This window comes from Protobothrops mucrosquamatus, unplaced genomic scaffold, assembly GCF_001527695.2.
Source record: "Protobothrops mucrosquamatus isolate PMUCROS unplaced genomic scaffold, P.Mucros_1.0 scaffold3574, whole genome shotgun sequence".
Classification (NCBI taxonomy): domain Eukaryota; kingdom Metazoa; phylum Chordata; class Lepidosauria; order Squamata; family Viperidae; genus Protobothrops; species Protobothrops mucrosquamatus.
Genome location: NW_015389539.1, coordinates 231,480 through 257,921, shown reverse-complemented (window position 1 = coordinate 257,921; position 26,442 = coordinate 231,480). Strand labels below are relative to the sequence as shown.

Genomic DNA, 26,442 nt, shown 5'->3' with positions numbered 1-26,442 from the left:
AAATAAAAACCAAACACCCCCCACCCCACCCCTGCTGCCAATCCTCAACAGAAATGCTCACAACAATAAAAACCTCGGACAGGAGGAAGAGCGCGGCCGGGCGGGCAGGCAGGTGTCTTGCTCGGCTGTGGCTTGGGGGGCACTTTTTTCAGTGCCATTGTAACTTCGAACAGTCACTAAACGAACTGTTGTAAGTCGAGGACTACCTGTACTTTATCACTTTTTTCCTTTTTGGGGGGGGGGTCATCAAGTTTTTGACACCTTGCTAGGCGACTGGTGGTACTCGGATATTGCCATATCCTAAAAGTGGTACAATGGGTGAAAAGGTTGAAAAGCCCTGGAATAAAGAACTGTAAAGTTGTTTTGAGAAATTTGAGGCCTGTCCCCTGCTCAGTGCAAGATCCACCAGAGCAGCTCTGACAGATGCTTGCTGGACTTTTTTTTGAAGAGCTCAAGTGAAAGGGAACTTATCATTTCCTATGTCAGTCTGTTCTGCTAGCTGACAGCTTGAGTTGTTCGGGTGTCTGATTAAATCTCCTTCCTTTAATTCACTGATTGTGGTCCACTCCCTTTTCTTGTGTGATGGTTCTTCAGATACTGGAAGGCTACTAATCATATATCCCTCAGTGCCTTCAAACAATGTCTTAGAACTTTATTTCCTTTCATTTTTTTCCCTTATCTCTTCTTACAATATTCTAAAGAGCTTTACCAGGTCTCTTTTTGTAAATCCAACCTAAGAAAATTATCCAGGTTGCTCTCTTGGTTTGTTATTTGTATAATCTTTTCACGATTAAGACATCAGCCAATGATCTTTTGTATTTCTAGTGCAGGGGTAGGCAACCTTGGCTCTTTTATGACTCGTGGACTTCAACTCCCAGAATTCCTGAGCCGGCATGGCTCAGCATGGAAACCTCTCCCTTTCCCCTCAGCATGGCTGGCTCAGGAATTCTGGGAGTTGAAGTCCACGAGTCATAAAAGAGCCAAGGTTGCCTACCCCTGGTCTAGTGTGACACTTTTTCCCCTGTCATTTTTAAATCCACTTTCAAGCCAGTCTCAATTTTGTCAAGTAAAACTTGTTCCTTTTCCACACTATCTATAGAGGAAGATACTCAAAAAATTAACTTCAAGATTCAGGGTTCAAAAATGTGCCCAATGTTAAAATATTTTGCTTCATTCTTTAATTGTGAGTTGAGTTTGAATGTTCTTCTCCTTTAATTGAAATCTTCCGTTCCTTGTAGTTCCCTCTAGTGTCCAATTTTAATGTCTTATGTTTCTTCTAAAGAATTCAAAACAAAAGCATTTTCCCACGGAAAGGATTCTTATAATTAATTTTAAAATCTTATTTCAAGTTTATCTTGACCCTCAGTCTGTTTGTAACATTCTAAGATCTATTTTTTAACCACCCTTTTGCTGTTCATTAAAAAATAAAATGTTTTAAGTCCTTAAACTAGCATTTAAAACTTCTTTCACTAAGGATTGAAGGAATCTCACCTTGTGCTGTCAAACCTGTCAAGCCAAAGATTCCTAGTAATAATAATAATAATAATAAAGTTGGAAGGGACCTTGGAGGTCATCTAGTCCAACCCCCTGCTCAGGCAGGAAACTCTACACCAGTGATGGTGAACCTTTTAGAGACCGAGTGCCCAAACTACAACCCAAAACCCACTTATGCATCGTCGGGTGCCGAGTGGGCGTGGCCCATTGGGTGGGCGTGACCCATTGGGTGGGCATGGGCCATTCGGTGGGTGTGGATGCAGTGGTAACAGCAGACTGGGTGGGACTAAAAAGTTCAATCAATCAATTCCAACTTTGCAAGATTTTTTTTTTTCCTGCGAGAAGTTGAAATTGACTGATTGATTGAACCTTTTTTTTGTTTTTGCAAATGGCGGCAGAGGCCTAAAGCGAAAAGGTTTTATAAAACCCAGCTGAAGGCCTAGGACTGGGGCAACGGCGTGCGTGCCCCAATCGTCAAATGCTCTGGCTAGAAAACACAGGAAAACACCATTGGTGCAGTCCATGTAGAACTGACAGTATTCATTTTTAACTGCATTTGCAGAATTAGACATGTGCTGCATATAATAGGTTGAATGTAAATTATTTTTTCTTGTTAGACCATGATAGTGGTTACTCTGTGAGGGAGATGGACGCTCTTCATTATTTTTATTTTATTTTATTTTATTTTATTTTATTTTATTTTATTTTATTTTTTATTTTATTATTTTATTTTATTATTTTATTTTATTTTATTTTATTTTATTTTATTATTTTATTTTATTTTATTTTATTTTATTTTATTTTATTTTATTATTTTATTTTATTTTATTTTATTTTATTTTATTGTTTTATTATTTTTTATTTTATTATAATACAGTTAGTCCTTGACTTACAACAGTTCATTTAATGACCATTCAGAGTTACAACAGCACTGAAAAAAGTGACTTGTAATCATTTTTCACACTTACAACCGTTGCAGCATCCCCAAGGTCACGTGATCAAAAATTTAGGAGCTTGGCAACCGAGTCACACTTACGACGGTTGCAGCATCCCAGGATCATGTGCGATCACGTTTTGTGACCATTCGGACAAGCAAAGTCAACGGGGAATCCAGATTCACTTAACAACCGTGTCACTCGTTTAACGACTACAGTGATTCATTTAATAACTGCTGTCAAGAAAGTTTGTAAAATTAGGGCAAAACTGACTTGATAAATGTCTCGCTTAGCAACAGAAATTTTAGGCTCGGTTGTGGTCGCAAGTCAAGGACTACCTGCAAACCCAATTCCATCAAGTTATATTTTTCTTACGGGTGCTTTTCTGTACTGTTGTCGACCAAGGACTTGTGCAAGTTTTTGATGCGGGGGTGTATTTCATAAAATGTTGAGGCTTCTGCTTAAGCCAGTGGTGGCGAACCTATGCCACGGGTGCCAGAGGCGGCACTCGGAGCCCTCTCTGTGGGCACATGTGCCGTTGCCCCAGCCTCCCCTCCCCCCACGACCCCCTCCTCTCCAGCAGTCTCCCTGGAGGAGAGTCGCCCCTGAGCGTGGCCCACATGGAGCAGCGCAACCAAGTACATGGCAGCCAGGAAACATAGACAAGACTCTGCCCTCACACCCCATTGTGCACAGTTGATGCCGCAGGGCGCGGGCAGAGGGCGTGACCGCCATAGTGCTGCTGGGCTGCCTGGGCGATCTGCGGCGGGCCCTGGAGGCGGTGAGTGGCCCTGCGGGCAGGCGGGGCAGGGGCTGGAGTAGGGCGGGGCCAGTTTTTGGGCACTCGGTCTCTAAAAGGTTTGCCATCACTGGCTTAAGCTTTCCTTTACGCAATGTCCTAAAATGCTGGGGTTGTTAGACTTCCTTTCTAAATGCATAAATCCCATAGATTTTTCCTTTGGGTTTCTGGTTTAGCGGATTCTGGGGTAGCTACAATATAATATTAAGATGACATGTGTTTTGGCTTCCTTTTTCAGTTGATGCTCGTTCAGCTCAGAAATGGGTCAAGCTGTCTTCGGTTTCCGACGTATTCAGTTCCGACAGCACTAATCATCACGGGGGAAGGATCCCTCGAAAGCTGGCCAATCAGGTGGTTGACAGAGTTTGGCAAGAATGCAATATGAACAGAGCACTGACCAAGTATGTGGTTTTATTTTATTTTAATTTTTTTTTTTTTACATTTGGTAAGAACTTCAAAATGCATCTCAATTGATCCATGTGGGATAGGAAGAAAACGCTGCCTGCGTGTTTCCATATTGTAGGTATGGATCTAAATTGAAATATACTCACCAGCTCCAAAAAGTTAGGAAACTTGCGTGGATTATCTAAAGCAGCGGTTCTCAACCTATGGGTCGCGACCCCATTTGGGGTCGATCGACCATTTCATGGGAGTCGCCAAGCAAGGCTGTCCGCCATTTTTTCCCCTTTTCCGGCGGGTGCCTTACCTCCCTCGAGCTGGGCCAGCTGGTGGTCGGCCTGTACGTCTCTGCCGCTTGCCAGCTACGCCTCGGCCGGCGCAGGGGGTGGAACCACGCATGCGCAGCGCTCCCGGGCAGGGAAAGTCCTCGACTTACAACCGGTTGGGTAGTCCTCGACTTACGACTGGTTTAGTCCTCGACTTACGACCGGTTTAGTCCTCGACTTACAACCGGTTTAGTCCTCGACTTACGACTGGTTGGGGTCGCGGCATTAAAAAGGTTGAGAACCACTGATCTAAAGCTTAATAATTGGATTGACTGGCTCAGGATTAGTCTAGTATTCTTTTTCTAAGTTTGATCCGCCAAGGGCTTTGGTGAGCCTGATTTTAAGTCACGGAGATGCTAAAGTTCTTTGATGCTTAAAACATTGACATAGAAATTTCCCAGTAAATACCTTGTGATATTAAAGGCTGATAAATAACATCCACAATAATTATTGAATTAAATCTGTGTGCTGCCAAATCATTCAGGCTCCTAGTGGATTATGACAAAATTACATACAACGAAGCATCCATAGGGAAGAAAGACAATTATACAATATTTGCAGTGAGCAAATACATTTATCCCACAATAGAGTATAAACCCAAAATTAATTTTTCAGGTGAAAACCAACAATAGCAACTAGGACCGAAGAACTGTAACCATAATGACATCCCAAAAACTCTCTAGAAAAGTTCAGTCTTCCTTAGCTTCTGGAACCCTGTTCGCGTGAAAGCTAGTCTAATTTCTAGAGGAAGGCGAACCCAAATCTTAGATGTAATAATAATAATAATAATAATAATAATAATAATAATAATAATAATAATAATAATAATAATAATAATAATAATAATAAAAAAAACAACAACAACGCTGAGCTACAAATATCCTCCTCCATCCACTGTCATAGGCATCACAGGCTAGCTACAAAATGCTTGTTTGCAATTATTTAATTTAATTAAATTGTGAATATTCAGAGGAATTGAAGTCTTTCAAGATTTTTTAGTGTTTACGTATACATGCTTGTTAATTGTTCATGATAAAACACAGTGCTAAATGATATATAATATGATAATTTTTTGTCACGGGCTGGGCAGCGTTCCATCCACAAACGTTTTGGTTTTCGTGTTATCGTAACACCACCACACATGACGGCTTCTAAATGAATGGGGGTTGTTAAGTCCTGAAATTCCTAATTAACAAGCTGGAAATTTCAGCTCCAGTAGAGCTGTCGCAGACCAGTTGGGAAGCATTAATTTGCAGTTTAGTGCCTTTTTTATTTTTTACATTTTTCTATACTTAAAGAATAATTTTCCCTTGAATACAATGTAGAAGGAAGTATTCTGCTACATCAAATGGGTTATGTGAAGAGGAGACGATTGAGAAAATGGGATTTTGGGACTTTGTCGAAGCTGCACAGAGGGCCAATTGCACATGTTCCAGGTAGGAGAACCTGGGGGGGGGGTGAAAACAGACAAGGCCCTTTTAGGGTCTATTGTATGAAATAACAAAACAGGTAAGAAGCTTATGGGCTGCCACAGCCCAGGTGTAAGTTAAATGTGTCACTTTCTCAAGGTAAGATATGAGACGGTATATACATACAGGTAGCTGTTGACTGACGGCCACAATAATCCCAACATTTTACGCACTTTCTTGTCACGGTTGTTAGGTGAATCACTGCAGTTGTTAAATGAATCATTCCATCATTAAGCGAATCTGGCTTCCCCCGTTGACTTTACTTGTCGGAAGCCGGCTGGGAAGGTTACAAAACGGTGATCATTTGACCCTGGGACAGTGCAACCGTCATAAATTCATGCCATTTGCCAAGCATCCGATCACGATCACGTGACCGTGGGGAATGCTGCAACGTTGTAACTGTGAAAACTGGTCATAGGTCCCTTTTTCCAGCACAGTTGTAACTTTGAATGGTCACCGAATGAATGGCTGTAAGCCGAGGACTACCTGTAATTAGCCAAATTTTGCTGATCTCCAGAGATTGATCAGGCTCAGATCAGATTGGGAAATCATTAGAAAACACTAAGGCTATTGACTATGGCAAATCTAGACAGCATACTAAAAAGCAGAGACAACAAAAGTGTGTATAGTCAAGGCCATGATTTTCCCAGTTGCAATGTATGGCTGTGAAAGTTGGACCATAAGAAAGGCTGAGCGCCAAAGAATGGAGGCCTTTGAACTCTGGTGCTGGAGAAGACTCCTGCGAGTCCCCTGGACTGCAAGGCGATCAAACCGGTCAGTCCTAGAGGAGATCAACCCTGACTGCTCTTTAGAAGGCCAGATCCTGAAGCTGAAACTCAAGTACTTTGGCCACCTAATGAGAAGGAAGGACTCGCAGGAGAAGGGCCTAATGCTGGGAAAGATGGAGGGCAATAGAAGAAGGGGACGACAGAGAATGAGGTGGCTGGATGGAGTCAGTGAAGCAGGAGGCGGGAGCTTAAATGGACTCCAGAAGATGGTAGAGGACAGGAAGGCCTGGAGGAACGTTGTCCATGGGGTCGCGATGGGTTGGACACGACTTCGCAACTAACAACAAAGGCTATTAACTAGATGGGGAGGTTGAAAACATCTCTGAAACAAGGCCAGGGCAAACTACTTCTCTATAGTTGCCAAGAAAGCTACATGGGCTAGCTAGTCTGTGAAATGACATGAAGTTGAACTTGATTGAGATGAAATTGTGTATTCATCCTTATTTATCATCTCTATTTAGTTATTGTTTTTTGGATGCCTCCATCTAGATCAGCGGCTCCCAATCTTTTCTAGACCCCGCACCCCTAGAACGCTTCTCATATATTCTTGCACCCCTTACAAAAGTTCGAAATAACGGCAACGAATTACGCACATACCCTATAATTTTGAAAACCCAAGTTTTCGCCCACCCACCCCGGAATATCGTCTCGCACCCCCGGTTGGGACCCCCCTGATCTAGATTCTTTCCCATCCGACGGTTACAGGTAGTCTTCAGTTAACAATCCTTCACTCGGCGATGGTTTGAAGGGCCAAACATGGAGAGTTGTGATGGGTCCTTGAAGTTGCAACTGTCCCCTTGGCCATATGATCATAATCCTGGCGCTGGGTGACCAGCAGGCATTTATACGGTGGTCACAGCACCCCATGGTCACGTGGTCACCCTTTGCGACTTTTGCTGCCAGTCGCCGATACGCCAAGTCAGTGGGGAAGCCAAGGTAGCCAGAGGTTGAAAAGGGTGATCATGTGACACTGCACCTAACAATCACACTTAGAACTGTTGGAAATGCTCTCATAAATCAGTGTGGTCAAGTGACGTTGCACATTATGATCATATTGGGATCAAGAACTCAGCGACTGACCGATCCCAATTACTGTCATAAACCTGTACAGGTAGTCCTTGAATTACGATCACAATTGAGCCCAAGATTTCTGTTGCTAAGCGAATTTTGCCTTCCTTGTCACAATTATTATGTGCGAACCACTGCAAATTGTTAGGTTAGTAAGACGGTTTCTAAGTGAATCTGGCTTCCCCATTGACTTTGCTGGTCAGAAGGTCATAAAAGGGGATCACAATGATCCCAGGGCACTGGCAACTGTCTTAAATATGGGCCAGTTGCCAAGCCTCTTGAGTTTTGATCCCACGACCGTGGGGATCATACAATGGTCATAAGTGTGAAACTAGTCATATGTCACTTCAGTGCTATTGTGACTTTGAACAAGTCACTAAACAAAAGGTTGAGGACTACTTGAAGTCATAAATTGTCTTGTCAACCCACAAGGAAGGGAAGGAAGGAAGGAAGGAAGGAAGGAAGGAAGGAAGGAAGGAAGGAAGGAAGGAAGGAAGGAAGACAAGAAAAAAAGCTGCACCTTTCCTTCCTGTTTTGTCTTGGTTGTAAATCTTTTTATGACGCAGGACTGCAGCTGGGTAATTTTAGACCCTGGATTTCATGCTCTGACAAGACCCCTAAGGGCGACCCTGCATCGCTTTTGTTAAGAAAAGACATATTTATTCTGAAAGGAATAAAATAAGCGCCTGTAATTATGTACATTTCCAGCTGGCTGCCCTCTGACTATGTTATATATGCAAAGGAGAAGAAGAAAGAAAGAGAGAGAGAGAGAGAATGCTGTGGTGAGCAGAGTCAGCCCCAGTTGGCCCTGTCATGTCCTTCTCTGTCATGTATTGACGTCAGGCCTATTTGCCGGCGCACCTGTTGTCTACCACTCTTGACCGGGTTCATGCAACCTGTGAAACCCAAAACCTGGGTTAACAAAACACAGTTGCTATGTTCACATTACATGCTATGCCTCTCCTTCCCCCAAATAAATGGATTAATGTGATGGCCTGGTTCATCAACAACTTACTTTTCATTTTAGTCTATCCGTGTGCGGTATTGTGCAAACCTAGCTCTAAGTACTCCTTAAGTTTTTTTTGGGGGGGGGGGCTTCTTTACTGCAGGGCTGTCAGATGGGAACAACTAGATCCACACACGTAGAGCATAAATTAATTACAGGCGGTCCTCGACTTACAACCCCAATCAGGTTTTGTCCCATTTTGCAACTTTTCTTGCCACAATTGTTCAGTGAATCATTGCAGTTGTTCAGTCAGTAACGCTGTAAAGCAGGGGTGTCAAACTACCAACCCGCGGGCCGGATGCGTCATAACGAAACCGCGCCTACCCCATTGCTGGCAATGGGGAAAAAAGTCGCAATATGTCGCGACACATCACGTGACGTCTCGAGTTTGACGGCCCTGCTGTAAAGTGTAATGTGAATCTGGCTTCCCCATTGACTTTGTTTGTCAGAAGGTCACAAAAAGTGAACACGTAACCCCTGGGACGCTGCAACCGTCATAAATACATGCCAGTTGCCAAGTGTCCGAATTTTGATCCAGTGATTCCATGGGGAATGCTGCAACGGTCGTGAAAATAAGTCACTTTTGTTCAGTGCCTTTGTAATTTTGAATGGTCACTAAATGAATGGTTGTAAGTCGAGGACTGCCTGTAGTTTATTTCTCTATGCCTATTTCACAATAATCTTCCCAGACTGACAGTTTGTCCCTGGGAAAAACTAGATAATGTCCAAAGGCAGTCAAGGGATATTGGGCCTTGCCCTTTTGTGACTATCTATCGATTCCAGACTAATTCCCCACTTGACTCCTTCTCCCAAATGGGACAATCTCTCTCCAAAGGGCCCTTCTCTTTGGCCCTTCTGTCTGGTCCTGCCTGCCTTGCTGGGATATAATTTAGTACTTAAAATTGTGATTTGACGTACATTTGCAAAGAGCAGGTTCTACCCCGCACTACAGATAACTAGTATCTATAATACCCTTATATTTATGAGCTGTTACAAATAAAAAATGTGCCTTATTATGACTAAGTCGCTTTTCTCCATCTTCAGCTTCCCTGTAAATGAGGTGATTAGTTGTTGTTTTGTGAGGGTCTCCTTATTAATAATAGTAATAATAATAAAGTTGGAAGGGACCTTGGAGGTCATCGAGTCCAACCCCCTGCTCAGATAGGAAACCCTATACCATTTCAGACAAATGGCTGTCCAGTCTCTTCTTAAAAACCTCCAGTGTTGGAGCATTCACCGCTTCTGGAGGCAGGTTGTTCCACTGGTTAATTGTTCTAACTGTCAGGAAGTTTCTCCTTAGTTCTAGGTTGCTTCTCTCTTTGGTCAGTTTCCATCCGTTGCTTCAGAAATGGCCTCTGATCAACTCACAAGGCTGAAACCTGACTTCCAATTTGGGGGGGGGGCTTCACAGTATTAACTATTGTAGGGTTAATACTGAGAAGAGCTGCAAATAGGGATCAAATATTAAACCCATTTTCTCTCCCTGCTCATAGCTCTAATTAGCAACGAAGCAAAACAGCCGGTGTTTACGTTTATGTATCAGTCGATTGATTTTTTTCTTTTGTGACCTGTTTATTTAACTCGTGAGATTTGGTGACTGAAATAGAATGACCTATATCAGTGGTGGCAAACCTATGGCACGCGTGCCAGAGGTGGCACTCAGAGCCCTCTCTGTGGGCACGCGTGCCATGCCCCAGAGATGGCAACTGTCCCTCTTCAACCAACCGCCCGCTTACTCGCTGAGGTCCCACGTGGCCGGATGCGTCCCAGCACAGCTGGTTTCCCTCCCCCCCGTCCCATCCCTTCTGGCCTCGCATGCTCTCCTTTTCCCGGTCACGACCCACTGCATTGCCTCCTCAGCTGTCAGCTGGCCATCCAGCTCAGAGGCGGCTTCTCTGAACTGGTGGCGGGCTGCAGAGCCCCAGAGTGCGCCGGTCGAGGGGCTGGCAGGCTGCGGCTGCTGACGGATACTGTCATCCCCCATGTGCTCGCTGGCTTCTGTGTTCGGGGGCCGAACCTGCCTTGCCTTGCCCTGTGACAATGGCACCCCCGCCCTGCCTCGCCTCACCCCACAGGACGAGCCTCCTGCCCACTGCCCCACCTGCCAGAGACCCCCTGGATCTCCCCCAACCCTGCCCGGCCCTCACAGGCGTCCCGCCCCACGAGCAACATCGAGGTGACCCTGCCCACCTTGGTCACACCCACCCAGTCTACCATGACCATCACAGCCATGCCCACCTGGCACCCGGCGATAAATAAGTGGGTTTTGGGTTGCGGTTTGGGCGCTCGGTCTCTAAAAGATTCGCCATCACTGACCTATATCCCGTTATCTTTCTATCTCTCTTCAGGCACAAAAGTCTCAAACCAAGACTGGCAGTTCAGCAGGGGCCGGTGCCGCCTGCCGGTCAGCAGCCCCAGCCAGCCGCAAAGCACAAGGCCACGGAGAAGCAAGAGAAAGGCGACAAACCCCAGAAGCGTCCTTTGACCCCCTTTCACCACCGCGTGTCCCTCAGCGACGAGGTCCTCCTGGAGGCCGACTCGGCCAATCAGCGGCTGGTGATCCCCACCCCGGACAGCCAAGTGAGGTTTTCGAACCTCAGAACTAACGAGGTCGCCAAGACGCCTCAGATGCACCCTGCGGAAATCGCCGGCTCCCCGCCGCCGCCCCCCCTCAGCCCTCACCCCTGCGACGGGGCCGAGGAAGGGGCGACCAAAACGCCTTCCACGCCCCAGAGCCAGCATTTCTATCAGATGGCGACTCCCGATCCTTTGGTCCCTTCCAAAGCCATGGAAGATAGGATAGAAGGCTTATCCCAGACTTTCCCGGCTGCTTTCCCGGATGTCGTCGAGCCCACGATGTACGTCGGGGCAGCCGTGAACTCGGAGGCGGAAGAGGGAGACGCCACGTGGAAGTATTACAAGGTTCCAAAGAAAAAAGATGTGGACTTTTTGCCACCGCCGCTGCCGAGTGAAAAATTTCGGGACGAGCCTGCGGGATCTGCAGCATCAGACAACGTACCTTCCGCTACAGAGTAAGGCCCACCTGAGGTTTGAGCTCAGAGTCCAGAGCCGTGATTTTTCAGACTTTCGGGTGTCTAATTGATTTGCACAATGTGTGTGTGTGTGTGTGTGTGTGTACGTACTGTCCTGCCCTGCATTAACTTTAGAAATAGTACAATGGCTACAGGCCGTCTTTGATCATAATAGAACAGGGGTCTTCAAACTTGGCCCTTTTATGACTTGTGGACTTCAACTCCCAGAATTCCTCAGCCAGGCACGCGTGCCTGGCTGAGGAATTCTGGGAGTTGAAGTCCACAAGTCATAAAAGGGCCAAGTTCGAAGACCCCTGTAATAGAGCTTGCAATTTTGGTTGTCAGTTGTGCTTAGCGACGGGAATTTAGGGCTCAATTGTGGTCGTAAACTGAGGATTCCTCGCAATTCATTCATACAAGGCTGTAGCATTATATGACCACTTGCCTATCCCTGCTGAAATTCGAGGCCTGTACAAAAATGGCAGCTTCATTTGCCTCTCCAATCCTGTTCGGGTTTTTTTTCTGGGCTGTTATGCTTGATCAGTTTACAAGTAGACCTCGACTTACACCCCAATAGAATCCAAAATAAGTAGGCCTGCCTGTTCTTCAGTGGGCTCACTGTACAGTAGAAGTATTTATTTATATTAATCAAATGTATTTATTTTGTTAAATGTATATGCTCCAACACTGGAAGCTTTTAAGAAGAGACTGGACAGCCATTTGTCCGAAATGGTATAGGGTTTCCTGCCTGAGCAGGGGGTTGGACTAGATGACCTTCAAGGTCCCTTCCAACTTTACTATTATTATTATTATTATTATATGCCACCCTTCTTACTGTCCAGCGACTCTGTGGCTTACAGTGTCACGAAACACTATATAAAGCCGTGATGGCGAACCTTTTAGAGACCGAGTGCCCAAACTGCAACCCAAAACCCACTTATTTATCGCAAGGTGCCAGGGCTGCATCAGCATTGTGGTGCCCTCAGAGGGGGCCTGGCCCACTGGGTGGGCATGGCTGCAATGGTCACGGCAGAGCGTGGCCGGGGCCAGTCCCTCGCCATCTCCGGGGCATCCCCGGGGGGCCAACGCCACTTGCTCGCTCACTTCCTGCCCTGTCGCTTCCAAACGCCACGTGCTCGCTACTCTGGTGAACTCTGCTGGGGTAACGGCGTGCGTGCCCATAAAAAGGGGTCTGAGTTCGCCTCTGGCACGCGTGCCATAGGTTCGCCACCACTGATATAAAGCAATTGGAGTGATAAAACAGTAAACATTAAAATTAAAACATTAAAATGAACAAAAACCCTTGTTAATAATTTGTCAGTGAGTAATATATGGTTGTTAAATGAATCTGGCATCCCCATGGACTTCGCTGGTCAGAAGATCGCAAAACGGGATCACAGGACCTCAGAGCCGACATAAATACAAGCCTGTTGCCAAGCGTCTGAATTTTGATCACGTGACCACAGGGATGCTGCAACAGTTGTTAAGTGTGAAAAAATGGCTGTAAGTTACTTTTTTCAGCACCGTTTCACTTCGAACGGTCACTAAATGAACGGTTGTAAGTCGAGGAACTACCTGTATTAACTACCATTCAAATCAAAATGGTTGGCGACAGACTGCTATGTGAATGTGAGCCATTGCATCTCTTCTGCTTTTCTGAATCTGTACAGCAGGGCTTTTCAACCTTTTCACCCATTGTGCCACTTTTAGGATATGGCAACATCCGAGTACCACCAGTCGCCTAGCAAAGTGTCAAAAACTTGACCAAAAAAAAAAAAAGGGAAAAAGTGATAAAGTACAGGTAGTCCTCGACTTACAACAGTTCACTTAGTGACTGTTGGAAGTTACAACGGCACTGAAAAAAAGTGCCCCCCAAGCCACAGCCGAGCAAGACACCTGCCTGCCCGCCCGGCCGTGCTCTTCCTCCTGTCCGAGGTTTTCATTGTTGTGAGCATTTCTGTTGAGGACTGGCAGCGGGGGTGGGGTGGGGGGTGTTTGGTTTTTATTCCCCCCCGTCTGCTGGGTGGTTGCAGCAGGTTTTGGTCACTTCACATGACCCTGGGACATTGTGACCATCATAAATATGAATCAGTTGCCAAGCATCTGAATGTAAATCACAAGACCCTGGAGAGGCTGCAACATTCCAGCTGATTGGCGCTTCTTCTGGGCTCAGCTGGAGCCTGGCGCTGATCCTGGCGCTTCCGCTGAGCCCTGACAGCCCCGAAGAAGCGCTGATCCTGGCGCTTCTGCTGAGCCCTGACAGCCCTGCAGCTCCAGCCGTCTCTCGCTCAGGTTTGTGTGGTGCTGCCACCGGTTCAGCTCATTCCCCTCCCCCGCTACCACTTTTCTAGGATGGTCGCGTACCACCTGCCAGGTGCCAATGTACCACAGGTGGTACCCATGCCACTGGTTGAAAAGCCCTGCTGTACAGTACATGGTTCAGGTCTGGGTGGGTCGGCCTTAAAGAAGGGGTAGGTGGTCTGTGACGGTGGGAGGGAGACAGGAAGGAATGGCAGAGTGGTCCGTTCTTGCTTGGGTCAAACTACAGGTAGTCCTCGACTTACAAACACAATGAAACCCAATGTTTCTGTTGCTAAGCAAGACAGCGATTAAGTGAGCTTTGTCCCATTTTACGACTCTTCTTGCCACTGTTGGTCAGCGAATCACTACCGTTGTGAAGTTAGGAACACGGTTGTTAAGTGAATCTGGCTTCTCTATTGACTTCGGGTGTCTAATTGATTTGCACAATGTGTGTGTGTGTGTGTGTACTGTCACACTGTGTGATCCCGCACGAATACATGCCAGTTGCCAAGCAGCTGAATTTTGATCATGTGACCCTGGAGATGCTGCAGTGGTTGTAAGCGTGAACACCGGTCTTATGTCGCTTTTTTTCCCCCAGTGCCGTTGTAACTTCGAACGGTCATTAAACAAACGGTTGAAAGTCAAGGACCACCTTTTGGGCTTTTTGCCTTTGGGGCTGTTTCACAGTTACAACCCCCTAATGAATTTTGGCTCTGTAATCTGATTGTATTCAACCCGTTTTAATTCATTCCAGTTTATTTGTGCTTTTCAGTTCTCCAGTATATATTTAAAATGTACCGATTATGTCCCTAAAATGTTTTTATGAAAACCGAAGCAATGATAAAAGAAGAGGGCGAATGCTACGTGAGGAGATATATTCCAGATTTCTGTTCCTGCCTCGCAAAGTCACATCTTCCCTTTATTTTCATTATTCAGAGAACTGACTTGACAATTTCCTAGCAAGCTATCTATAATCAACCCCCCTTGCTAACCAGTAATGAATTTAATTGTCCTTGATTGCTGCTGAATTTCAAAAGAATTGCATTTCCTTGAAACGAATTGGCAAAAAAAAAAAAACCCCTTGCAGCTCCTTGTCTTAGAATATTTCAGTTGTAGCTGATGATTGCAGCTGTTTGTTGCCACAGCGTGATATGAAAATAGAGAGGGATGAAAAGATATAAGATTAATTATCCTTGGGGAGAGAAGGACAATGCTCTTTTTTTGTGGGATTTAAGAGTACATATATATTATAGCTAGTCCTCACTTTATGACCACAATTGAGCCCAACGTTTCTGTTGCTAAGTGAGACATTGGTTAAGTGAGTTTTGCCCCAATTTATGAACTTGCTTGGCACAGTTATTAAGTGAAATCACTGCAGTTGTTAAGTTAATAACACGGTTGTTAAGTGAATCTGGTTTTCCCATTAACTTTGCTTGTCAGAAAGTCGCCAAAGGGGATCCCGTGACCCCGGGACACTGCGACCGTCATAAATATGAGTCAGCTGCCAAGCATCCAAATTTTGATCACGTGGTTGTGAGGATGTTGCAACGGTTGTGGGAAAAACGGTCACGAGTCACTTTTTTTCAGTGCTGTTGTAGCTTTGAACGTTCACTAAATGAACTGTTGAAAGTCGAGGACGACCTGAGCCTAGTTGAGAAAAACACTGAAACCCTTTTACTGATTTCACACTGGGAGTTAAAAACAGTCTTTTTTTGATTCTGATTGTATCATTTTATTTTTTTGTTTGCCGCATCTGGGACACTATTCAGTATCTCGTTTGCCATGATCTATTTAAAAAGTGGGGCAGTTCTGATGATATTGTAAGAAAAAGCAATGAGGCCCTTCTCCACATTTGTTTTATTTTAAAGCTGAAAGTAAAACTAATAGATGCTATATCCAAGTCTCCTGATGCAGTGTTAGTGTAGAACAGGGGTGTCAAACTCAATTTCATTGAGGGCCGCATCAGCATTGCGGTTGCCCTCGGGGGTGTGTGGCCAGGGTGGGTGCGGCCTACTGGGTGGGTGTGGATGGAGTGGGTGTGGCCTACTGGGTGGGCATGGCCAGCTCTACATCTTTCCCGTCAAGGGAGCCTGTGGGGGCCTGGGCAGGAGTGGGACAGATCTGAGGGTCTCTGGCAGAAGGGGGGGGACCGGGGCAAGCGCCAAGGCATGGTCCATTTCTTCATTCCCCACAAAGGGTGACACCTCCCCAGCAGGCACCCAGGGGGCAGGGCTGACACGGCAGGGGCTGGTTCCTCGCTGTTTCCAGACGGCCTTGTGGAGCTAAGACTGAATGCGTTTCAGCATAGATGGCCACCACAAAATTGTACATTGACTCTCAGCCGGCCTGGGCCAGGGCCAAGGCAGCGGGGGCCGTTCCCCCACTGTTTCCAGGATGGCTTCGCGGGCCACATGAAACCACTTCGCGGGCCGCATCCGGCCCCCGGGCCTTGTGTTTGACATGTCCGGTGTAGAAGCATCTGATCTTCAGACAATGAACCTAGATTGGTACTGATAGAAGAGACTATTTGTAGCTCAGGGGTCCTTGGTGCTCTCTGAGCTTAGTGCTAGTTAGTAATCAGTGCTAGGCCTGCTAATGTTACCTAGTTGGGTAATGAAATGTCTGCAAGAAACCAGCCAAGCTCAGAGAGCACCAAGGGCCCCACAAACCTAGATTGTTTACTGCTGATAGTGGAACTGGTCCACCAAAGCCCAATCTTCTTAGAGTGGTCCTCCCAAAAAACTATACATGACTAACTACAATATTTGAATACAGACCACTTTTCTTTTTCTTTTTTTAATTATAATTTTTTATTTTTTTTATTTTTCCAAACTCTCCCCCATACATATACCGTAATATTTATCAGATGTTAACATACATTCTTTTTACATTCTTATATGTAAGATACTTTTAATAAAATGAAATAAATACATACACATGACTTTTGATGTTGCTCGCCCATTTCCCCTTTCGCTGTATCCACACTCTTTCTTCTCTACCTTTCTCCCTTTCTTCTCTTTCTTCCCTGCTTCCCTCTTCTTCCTCTCCTCTTCTCTTCACTTTCACCACTCTCTCCTCCAACCTTCCTACTTCCTTCTCCCCTCCTTTACTCTTTTCTCTCTCCTCTCCTTTCTTTCCTCTCATCCCTCTTCAGATACAATTCAGGGGTAATGTCCGAACAACTCCTCTCTCCAAATTTCCCTATCTGTATTATATACAATAAGATTAATTTTCTCTTACATTAATACTTCTATTTATNCTATTTATCTAACCTTCTCAGTATATATGTCTATAAATATGTATACAACCTCCAGTTATTCAATACTATGTCGCCTGGGTCTCCCTCCTTATCTGCTCCTTCTTCTTCCATCTAAATTGATGTTAACTATCTTTTAACCGTATTCTCTTTTCAGCCAATCATAAAAAGTTCCCCAGATTTCATAGTAGTCTGACTCTGTTTGAATACAGACCACTTTTCAATACTGTCCCTTAATCCTGGTTGTACTAGCTGAGAATGTTCGGTGTTGTGATCATAAGAAAGCAGAAGGGGATACTCAATTTTTTCAATAAACAGCAGAGTTTTCTACAGTCTTCTCAGATCAGGTCACTTGGGGAATAACTGTGTCCCAGTGTGGAAACTCTGGTGTTAATTACACTATAATCTGCTAAATGGAGAAATCAGTTAGCCTTAGAAGGCTAGTCACTTCTCCCTAATCATTTTGTAAGAATAGAATCTTTCCTACGATGGCCGTTTTTAAAACGATTGATTTTGATACAGTAAAATTACTGTGGCTACCCTGGAGGAAATTATTTTTGTGTTGTTCAAATACAGGCAGTCCTCAACTTACACTTCATTTAATGACCATTAAAAGTTCCACACTTAACAACCGTTGCAGCATCCCCATGGTCACATGATCAGGCACTCGGCAACTGACTCCTACTTATGACAATTGCAGTGTCCCCGGGGGTCACGTGATCCCCTTTTACGACCTTCTGACAAGCAAAGTCAATGCGGAAGCCGGATTCTCTTAACAAACAACTGCAGTGATTCACTTAAACAACTGTGATAAGAAAGGTTGTAAAACGGGGCAAAATGCACTTAACTTTTCTCACTTAGCAACATAAATTTTGGGCTTAGTTGTGATCATATGCACATGGACATAAAAAACTTGAAACGACATTACTCCACACATAATTTGCCAAAGAACATTACCTAATATTCTTACACATCTAAATAGAAATTAAACTATTATGAATTGTATAATATGTGAAAGGATTAATATGGTATATTATTTAAAGAACTAGATCAGTAAAAAGTAGACCCATAATTCAATTCTTGCTTAGGATAGAATCAGTCGTAGACTGAGATATGTTAACGAAGTCATTTTCTGCAGGGTGATAAATTGCTTCATGTTATTGGAGCTGCTTGGAGAAAAGATTGATATAACTGTGAGAACCACTTAACAGAACGACAGAGTAATAATAATAATAATAATAATAATAATAATAATAATAATAATATAATTATTATTATTAATAATAATAAAAATAATAGAATTCGTCATTAGTCAATTGCAAAAGGCGGCCTTACTAGGAACTGCTTCCATCCTGCAACGATATCTGTAATACCATCAATTCAAACATCCACATCTGCCTATCCCAGGTCCTTGGGAAGGACTCGATAGGTAGACAAAAATGCCAAATCCAGTCTGAACAACTGGCTGACTGTGCAATAATCAATAATAATAATAATAAAAGTTGGAAGGGACCTTGGAGGTCTTCTAGTCCAGGGCTTTTCAACCAGTGGTACGGGTACCACCTGTGGTACATTGGCAACTGGCAGGTGGTACGCGACCATCCTTGAAAAGTGGTAGCGGGGGAGGGGAATGAGAGTGCCGCCGGGCGCACAGGCAGGTGTCTTGCTCGGCTGTGCCTTGGGGGGTACTTTTTTCAATGCCATTGTAACTTCAAACAGTCACTAAGCGAACTGTTGTAAGTCGAGGACTACCTGTACTTTATCACTTTTTTCCTTTCCTTTTTGGGGGGGGGGTCATCAAGTTTTTGACACCTTGCTAGGCGACTGGTAGTACTCGGATGTTGCCATTTCCTAAAAGTGGTACAATGGGTGAAAAGGTTGAAAAGCCCTGTTCTAGTCCAACCCCCTGCTCAGGCAGGAAACCCTGTACCAGTGATGGCGAACCTTTTAGAGACCGAGTGCCCAAACTGCAACCCAAAACCCACTTATGCATCGTCGAGTGCCGGGTGGGTGTGGCCCATTGGCTGGGTGTGGCCCATTGGGTGGGCGTGGTTGCAGTGGTAACGGCAGACTGGGTGGGACTAAAAAGTTCAATCAATCAATTCCAACTTTGCAAGATCTTTTTTTTCCCGCGAGAAGTTGAAATTGACTGATTTAACCTTTTTTTTTTTTTTTTTTGCACATGGCGGCGGAGGCCTAAAGCGAAAAGGTTTTATAAAACCCAGCTGAAGGCCTAGGACTGGGGCGACGGCGCGCGTGCCCACAGAGAGGGCTCTGAGTGCCGCCTCTGGCTCCCGTGCCATAGGTTCGCCACCACTGCCCTATGCCATTTCAGACAAATGGCTGTCCAGTCTCTTCTTAAAGACTTCCAGTGTTGGAGCATTCACGGCTTCTGGAGGGAAGTCGTTCCACTGGTTAACTTCTGAAGGCCCGCAGTTCCACATTGTTTCATACGTTGCATTCTTAAATGGCTAGTCAACAGAAGAATTTTGGATTGTCAACTTGCACTCATTATAGTTCTGTCTTTTTCTCTCCCTTAGATTAATGTTGCAATGTAGAAAGCCTCTCAAAGTTTCTGATGAATTGGTACAGCAGTACCAGAGCAAGAACCAATACTTAGCAGCTATAGTAGCTGACCAGGAGCTTGAAATGGACCCATATGCATTTGTTGATGGAGATGAAGAGTTCCCATTTCCTGATAAAAAGGATAGGCCAAACAATGACCGAGAAATTGGGAAAAAACATAAGGTAAGTGGGAAAAAAAAACCCAAGAAGATATAAACCAGTACAGCAAGCATTAATATCAAGGATCTAGGGTTTTTTTCCTGAGACATTTTAACGCGATGGGATTAAATACAACAGGAGCACAACTGTACAATTAATTCTATCAATAGAAGAGAATATTTGCAGCTCCAGGGTCGAGCTGTGGGGTGCTTGGTGCTGTGCAAGCTTGGTTGTTTTCTTACAGACATTTTATTATCCAAATAGTTAACATCATCAGGGCAGTAGGGTTTGTTTAGAATGTCAAAAGTTTTCTTAAAAATACAAATAGCGATAGAACATATAGCATCTGCCTTCAAAGAGAAAAATTCTGTCAGATATGTGCTTCAGTTGTTAGTCCCATCTAAAATATTTATTTATATCTCAGTACAAAAAGCCTAGTGACTCAGGAAGATTTTGATCACCCTGTGATCAGGATACAGACTTCGTATGAATTTGTTTCTGCTAGGAGCTTTTTTCCGTTTGCATTCCACTGGTAAATTGTTCTGTCAGAAAATCCCTCCTTAGTTCTAGGTTGGTTCTCTCTTTGATTAGTTTCCATCCATTGCTAAAGGAAAGGAAAGGAAAGGAAAGGAAAGGAAAGGAAAAAGAGAAGAAAAAAAGAAGAAAGAAAAGTATTTTACTCTGACTTTGGATGGGGTTGTGCACAAAATATTTTGTTTGTCTATGATTCTGCTTTGTTAGATAGATAGATAGATAGATAGATAGATAGATAGATAGATAGATAGATAGATAGATAGATAGATAGATAGATAGATAGATAGATAGATAGATGATGGATGGATGGACAGGCATAAAGACAGAGCTCGAGCTGGCTGGCTGGCTGATGGATGGATAGATGGATGGATAGATGGAAAGACAGACATAAAGACAGCTAGAGATAGAGATAGAGATGGATGGATGGATAGATGGATAGACAGACATAAAGACAGACAGAACTAGAGATAGGCAGGCAGGCAGGCAGGGACAGACAGACATCAACTATTGGATGGACGGACGGATGATAGATAGATAGATAGATAGACAGACAGACAGACAGACAGACAGACAGACAGACAGACAGACAGACAGACAGACAGACAGACAGACAGACAGACAGAAAACCGTTATTGTCATCTTTTACTGTGGGCACAATGGCTCATATTAAAAATGAAATTTAGCTGCTTGCTCTCAAATTATTCACATACATAACACACATTTAAACATACTATATACAACATATGTATAGACCTACACCCTTACATATAAGTAACATATAAATATTATCTAGCTTTTTTAACCTTGAAGATGCTGTAGTTGCGAGAGTAGAACACAGAGATCTTAATTTGTCTCAAAGATGTTCATGTAAAAAGATCTTGGTACAGCGGCTCTTTAAAGGGAATCAACTATCAGTGAACGAGAGGCAGTGCTCTGCTAAGTGGTTGGTCTCAGTGGATGACAGAATCTAATTGTTTATGGGTTATCACATATCCCTCTTCATGTGCGCTGCTGACTGCTACCTTTTTCACAGCCTGAAGATGGAACACCTAATGTTGGAGAAGATGCAATGTCCCTTTTCAGTCCTTCAGTCAAACAAGGTAAAAATTTCTTAATTTTTTTTAGAAAAACATTTAGCTGGCTTATTGTTAAAAAAAAAATCTGTTAAGAGTAACAGGAATGTATTCATTTGTTTGATAGCGGAGCCTCTAGTGGAATTACTACCTGCAGTCGAAATGTTATAAATTTAGATAATGCTTAATCGTGAACCTTTGACCTTGGTCCTCTTTTTCAGCAATAGATGCGCAGCGTGTTCCCCCTCACAATCGCACGGCTTCAACTAGTTTGTTTCATGAAAATGACCTGGTTGTCTCCTACACTGACCTTGACAATCTCTTCAACTCTGATGAAGATGAGCTGACAGTAAGTAGCTTTTTAAGTTTGGGACCCTTATATTGATGTGATAATGGTGATCTGTTGCTGCTGTCATGGGGGATGAAGTGGGGGTTTTTAATGGGTTTTTATGGGGGGGATTTTTAAAAGTCGTAAACTGTCAGCAACGGTGTGATTTAGGTGGCCACACATTTATTTAATAATATCAATCAATCAGTCAATCAGAATAGAGCTGGAAGGGATCTGGGAGGTCTTCTAGTCCAACCCCCTGCTCAAGCAGGAGACCCTATACCAGTGATGGCGAACCTTTTAGAGACCGAGTGCCTAAAAACTGGCCCCGCTCCAGCTCCACCCCCCACCCCGCCCCCTCTCTGCCCCCCCACCCCCGCCCCACCTGCCCACAGGACCACTCACCGCCTCCAGGGCCCGCCGCAGATCGCCCAGGCAGCCCAGCAGCGCTATGGGGGCCACACCCTCTGCCCGCACCCTGCAGCATCAACTGCATGATGGGGTGTGAGGGCAGAGTCTTGTCTACGCTGCCTGGCTGCCATGCCCCTGGCTGCGCTGCTCCATGTGGGCCACGCTCAGGGGCGACTCTCCTTCAGAGGGGCTGCTGGAGAGGAGGGGGTCACGGGGGGAGGCAAGGCTGGGGCAACGGCACGTGTGCCCACAGAGAGGGCTCCGAGTGCCACCTCTAACACGCGTGCCATAGGTTTGCCACCACTGCCCTATACCATTTCAGACAGGTGGCTATCCAGACTTTTCATAGAAACCTCCAGTGATGAAGCACCCACAACTTCTGAAGGAAAGCTGTTCTACTGGCTAATCGTTCTCACTGTCAGGAAAGTTTTCCTTAATTCCAGGTTGCTTCTCCTTGTTTAGTTTCCATCCATTGTTTTTTGTCTTGCCTTCTGGTGCTTTGGAAAATAAGTTGACCCCCCCCTCTTCTTTGTGGCAGCCCCTCAAATACTGGAATTCTGCTATCATGTCCCCCCAGTTCTTCTTTTCTCTACACTGGCCATACCTAATTCCTGCAACCGTTCTTCATATGTTTTTGTCTCCAGGCCCTTATTTACTCTTCTCTGCACTTTCCCCCCAAAGTCTCAACATCTTTTTTGTAATGTGGGGACCAAAACTGGATGCAGTATAATCAAAGAGCATAGCATAGTGATTCCACTGTAGAATGTACAACAATACAGGTAGTCCTTGAGGTAAATTACAACCATTCGTTTAGAGATTGTTCAAAGTTTCAATGGCACTAAAAAAAGTGAGTTATGACCGTTTTTCACACTTAACGACTTTTGCCGCATCCTTATGCTCAAGAGATCGAAATTCAGACTCTTGGCAATTGGCTCCTATCAGCATCCAGGGGTCACTTGATCCCCTTTTGCGACCTTCTGATGGGGAAGCCGGATTTACTTAAGAACCAGGTGACTTAACGACTATGGCAAGAAAGGTCATAAAATGGGGAAAAATTCACTCAATAACTGTCTTGCTCATTGGTGGCGAACCTGTGGCACGGGTGCCAGAGGCGGCACTCAGAGCCCTCTCTGTGGGCACGTGCGCCGTCGTCCCAGTCCTAGGTCTTTAGTTGGGTTTTATAAAACCTTTTCGCTTTAGGCCTGCAAAAAAAAAAAAGATTCAATCAATCAGTCAATTTCAACTTCTCGTAGGAAAAAAAAAGATCTTGCAAAGTTGGAATTGATTGAACTTTTTAGTCCCACCCAGTCTGCTGTTACCACTGCAGCCACGCCCACCCAATGGCCACACCCACCCAATGGGCCACGCCCATCCGGCACCTGACGATGCATAAGTGGGTTTTGGGTTGCAGTTTGGGCACTCGGTCTCTAAAAGGTTCGCCATCCCTGGTTTTGCTTATCGGTGGAAATGTGAGGCTCAGTTGAAGTTATATGTTGAGGACTACCTGCGTTCTCACACAATACACAATAAGTGTTCTTTTTTATTTTGTTTTGCAACTTCTGTCCCATTGGTTTAAACAAAATGTGTACGTGAAACGAATATTAACCCTTGGCTGTCTGTGTTGCTTATCGTGCTATGTGTGTTGCTCTCTTTCCTGTTGTGTGATAAAGGTATTGTGTAGTTTGGGGAAGTCAGTTCGTGGGTCAAGTATGGAGGTTAGAAGGGTGCCGTTCCCTGTTGCAGCTACAAGACTTTGTCTGGAAGGAGAAAGCTTTCTAAATTGTAAACTGGCTTTTCTATGTCTGGATTCTTTCCCCATTTCTCAGCCTGGAAATGTTAATCGGATTCCCAGATGCTTTTTTTTGTGTGTGTGGGGGGAGGGTGTGTGGCTGGCTGTGTGTGTAACTTCATGACTTAGTAAATGACACAAATACCGCAGAAAGAAACCTCATCACATCATTCCAAAGGACACAGTTTGTACAGTGAGTTTGATCTCAGGTGCTGAAAGTAACCTACAAGTAATTGGGCAAGCTTGTAACAGAATAACATAGTTGGAAGGGACCTTGGAGGTCTTCTATCTAGTCCAACACCTTGATCAAACAGAAAACCCTATACCAGGGGTAGGCAACCTTGGCTCTTTTATGACTCATGGACTTCAACTCCTAGAATTCTCAGGAATTCTGAGAGTTGAAGTCCATGAGTCATAAAAGAGCCAAGGTTGCCTACCCCTGCCCTATACCATTCCAGACAAATGGTTGTCCAATCTATTCTTGAAAGCCTCCAGTGTTGGAGCACCCACAACTTCTGGAGGGAAGCTGTTCCACTGATTAATTGTTCTCACTGTCAGGAAGTTTCTCCTTAGTTCTAGGTTGCTTCTTTCCTTGATTAGTTTTTTTCCATCCGTTACCTCTTGTCCTGCCTTAAGTTACTCTTCCAGTGAAGTTTGTGCTGGTGAGAAGAAGCCATCCCTTTAGATGGCCAGTTGCTTCCAACTGATGTACTGCGTCAGTGGAGTTATACTTAGCATCACACTATCTTTCACACATCTTAATATTATATGAAATAAATGGTCCTGGTCCTGGGGGTGATGCTGATGAATTTTCTCTCTGTTTTACTCTCAAATTTAACGGCCATGCAGAAACAGTTACCCAGATGTTGTCAACGGAACATATGCAGATCATTGAAGCTTTTACTTATATGAAGTGGTTTGGATGATACTCTTGTTTCATTAGCTCAGCTGTTTGCTTGAATTTTTTTTTAAATATGGTTAATTGTTTTACATTTTTTTTAAAATTTGCCCAGTGTAACAATTTGGAACTTATGCCCCTGGGATGATTGTTTATTTATTTTTCCCCCCTTTCCTTCATTCCTAGCCGGGATCTAAAAGAATACTGAATGGAACAGATGACAAGTCTGGTTGCAAAGAGTCAAAAGCTGGAAACCTGGACCCATTGTCATGCATAAGTAAGTTGCTTTCTTCTAGTATTATGATTTTTCTTGGGTTATCTTTGTAGTCTGATAATGAGAAACTTTATGATGGAAGCAGGTACAGTACTAGCTAAAATGAAAAAAAAAACTTAATTAGTTCCCATTAATTGGTGCTTGTAAAAATGCTGTTCTAGGACAGCTGTCTCATATTGTCAGAAAATTAGGAAGATTGCAGTCCAACTGAACTAGAAATCACCACATTGGGGAAACCTGGCTCAGGTTAATAATAATAATAATAACAACAACAACAACAACAATAACAATAATAATAATAATAATATAATAACAACAACAATAATAATAATAAAAAAATTGGAAAGGATCTTGGAGGTCATCTAGTCCAACCCCCTGCTCAGGCAAGAAACCCCATACCATTTCAGACAAATGGCTGTCCAGTCTCTTCTTAAAAACTTCCAGTGTTGGAGCATTCACCGCTTCTGGAGGCAGGTTGTTCCACTGGTTAATTGTTCTAACTGTCAGGAAGTTTCTCCTTAGTTCCAGGTTGCTTCTCTCCTTGATGAGTTTCCATCCATTGCTTCTTGTCCTGTGCTTTGGAGAAGAGCTTGACTCCCTCTTCTTTGGGGCAGCCCCTGAGATATTGGAACACTGCTGTCATGTCCCCCCTCATCCTTCTCTTCATTAAACTAGACAGACCCAATTCTTCCTTATATGTTTTAGCCTTTAGATCTCTAATCATCTTTGTTGCTCTTCTCTGTACTTTTTCTAGAGTCTCAACATCTTTTTTATAAGGTACCAAAGCAGAAGGGGTCCCTGGTGTTCTCAGATGCAGATGTTTCATTACCCAAACTAGGTAACATCATCAGTACTAGCCTGATGTTACCTAATTTGGGTAATGAAATGTCTATAAGAAAGCAACCAAGTTCAGAGAGGACCAAGGACCCCTCATTTCAACTCTGAGCTACAAATATTCTCTTTGAGCGCACAGAGAGTAGATTTTTCAACCATCTAAGAAATTAATTCCAGTCTTAGAGATGAACACTTTGGAATTAACACTTGGGATGAACACCTTTCGAATGGTGCAGGAGTATGAAGGGGTTTCCAGAAAACTTGCAGACTCCAGGACCCATTTGCGCTTCAGTTTGAGATGCAGACTCATCCCCAACAGCCTGTGTGCCCGTCTTCAACAGGGAAGGGACCCAGGGCAGAAAACATCCTGCAGAAAGCCCAGCTCCAACTTCTCAATGAAAGAATAAGAATAAGGTTAATTTTACCATTGAGGTTTTGAAAGAGAGAGTGGGAACACAAACTCCCAAGAACTGAAATCACTTCTACCAACAAAAGTATGGGAGAAGCTCACAGAATTTACGAAGAAGGCACAAGTAGCTTAACACAACAAAAGCAAAGAACGACAGAAAGGCAAATTTTCTACCCTGCAGTTTAGACAAGAAAAACAGAAGACCCCCCAACCCTACCAGAACTGAAGACATTAATAATAATAATAATAATAATAATAATAATAATAATAATAATAATAATAATAATAATAATAA

General features: G+C 44.1%; 1 protein-coding gene across 1 annotated transcript in view; it reads left to right on the top strand.

Annotated features, from left to right (window-relative positions):
- The window catches only part of MED13 (mediator complex subunit 13), an 81,978-nt gene that overhangs the window by 1,845 nt on the left and 53,691 nt on the right, over positions 1 to 26,442 (top strand). The window contains exons 3-9 of the mRNA XM_029286405.1: positions 3,467 to 3,629; positions 5,279 to 5,389; positions 10,633 to 11,316; positions 19,414 to 19,621; positions 21,165 to 21,231; positions 21,426 to 21,553; positions 24,817 to 24,907. Of these exons, the coding sequence (XP_029142238.1) occupies positions 3,467 to 3,629; positions 5,279 to 5,389; positions 10,633 to 11,316; positions 19,414 to 19,621; positions 21,165 to 21,231; positions 21,426 to 21,553; positions 24,817 to 24,907 (1,452 nt within the window). The remainder of the gene's footprint in view (positions 1 to 3,466; positions 3,630 to 5,278; positions 5,390 to 10,632; positions 11,317 to 19,413; positions 19,622 to 21,164; positions 21,232 to 21,425; positions 21,554 to 24,816; positions 24,908 to 26,442) is intronic.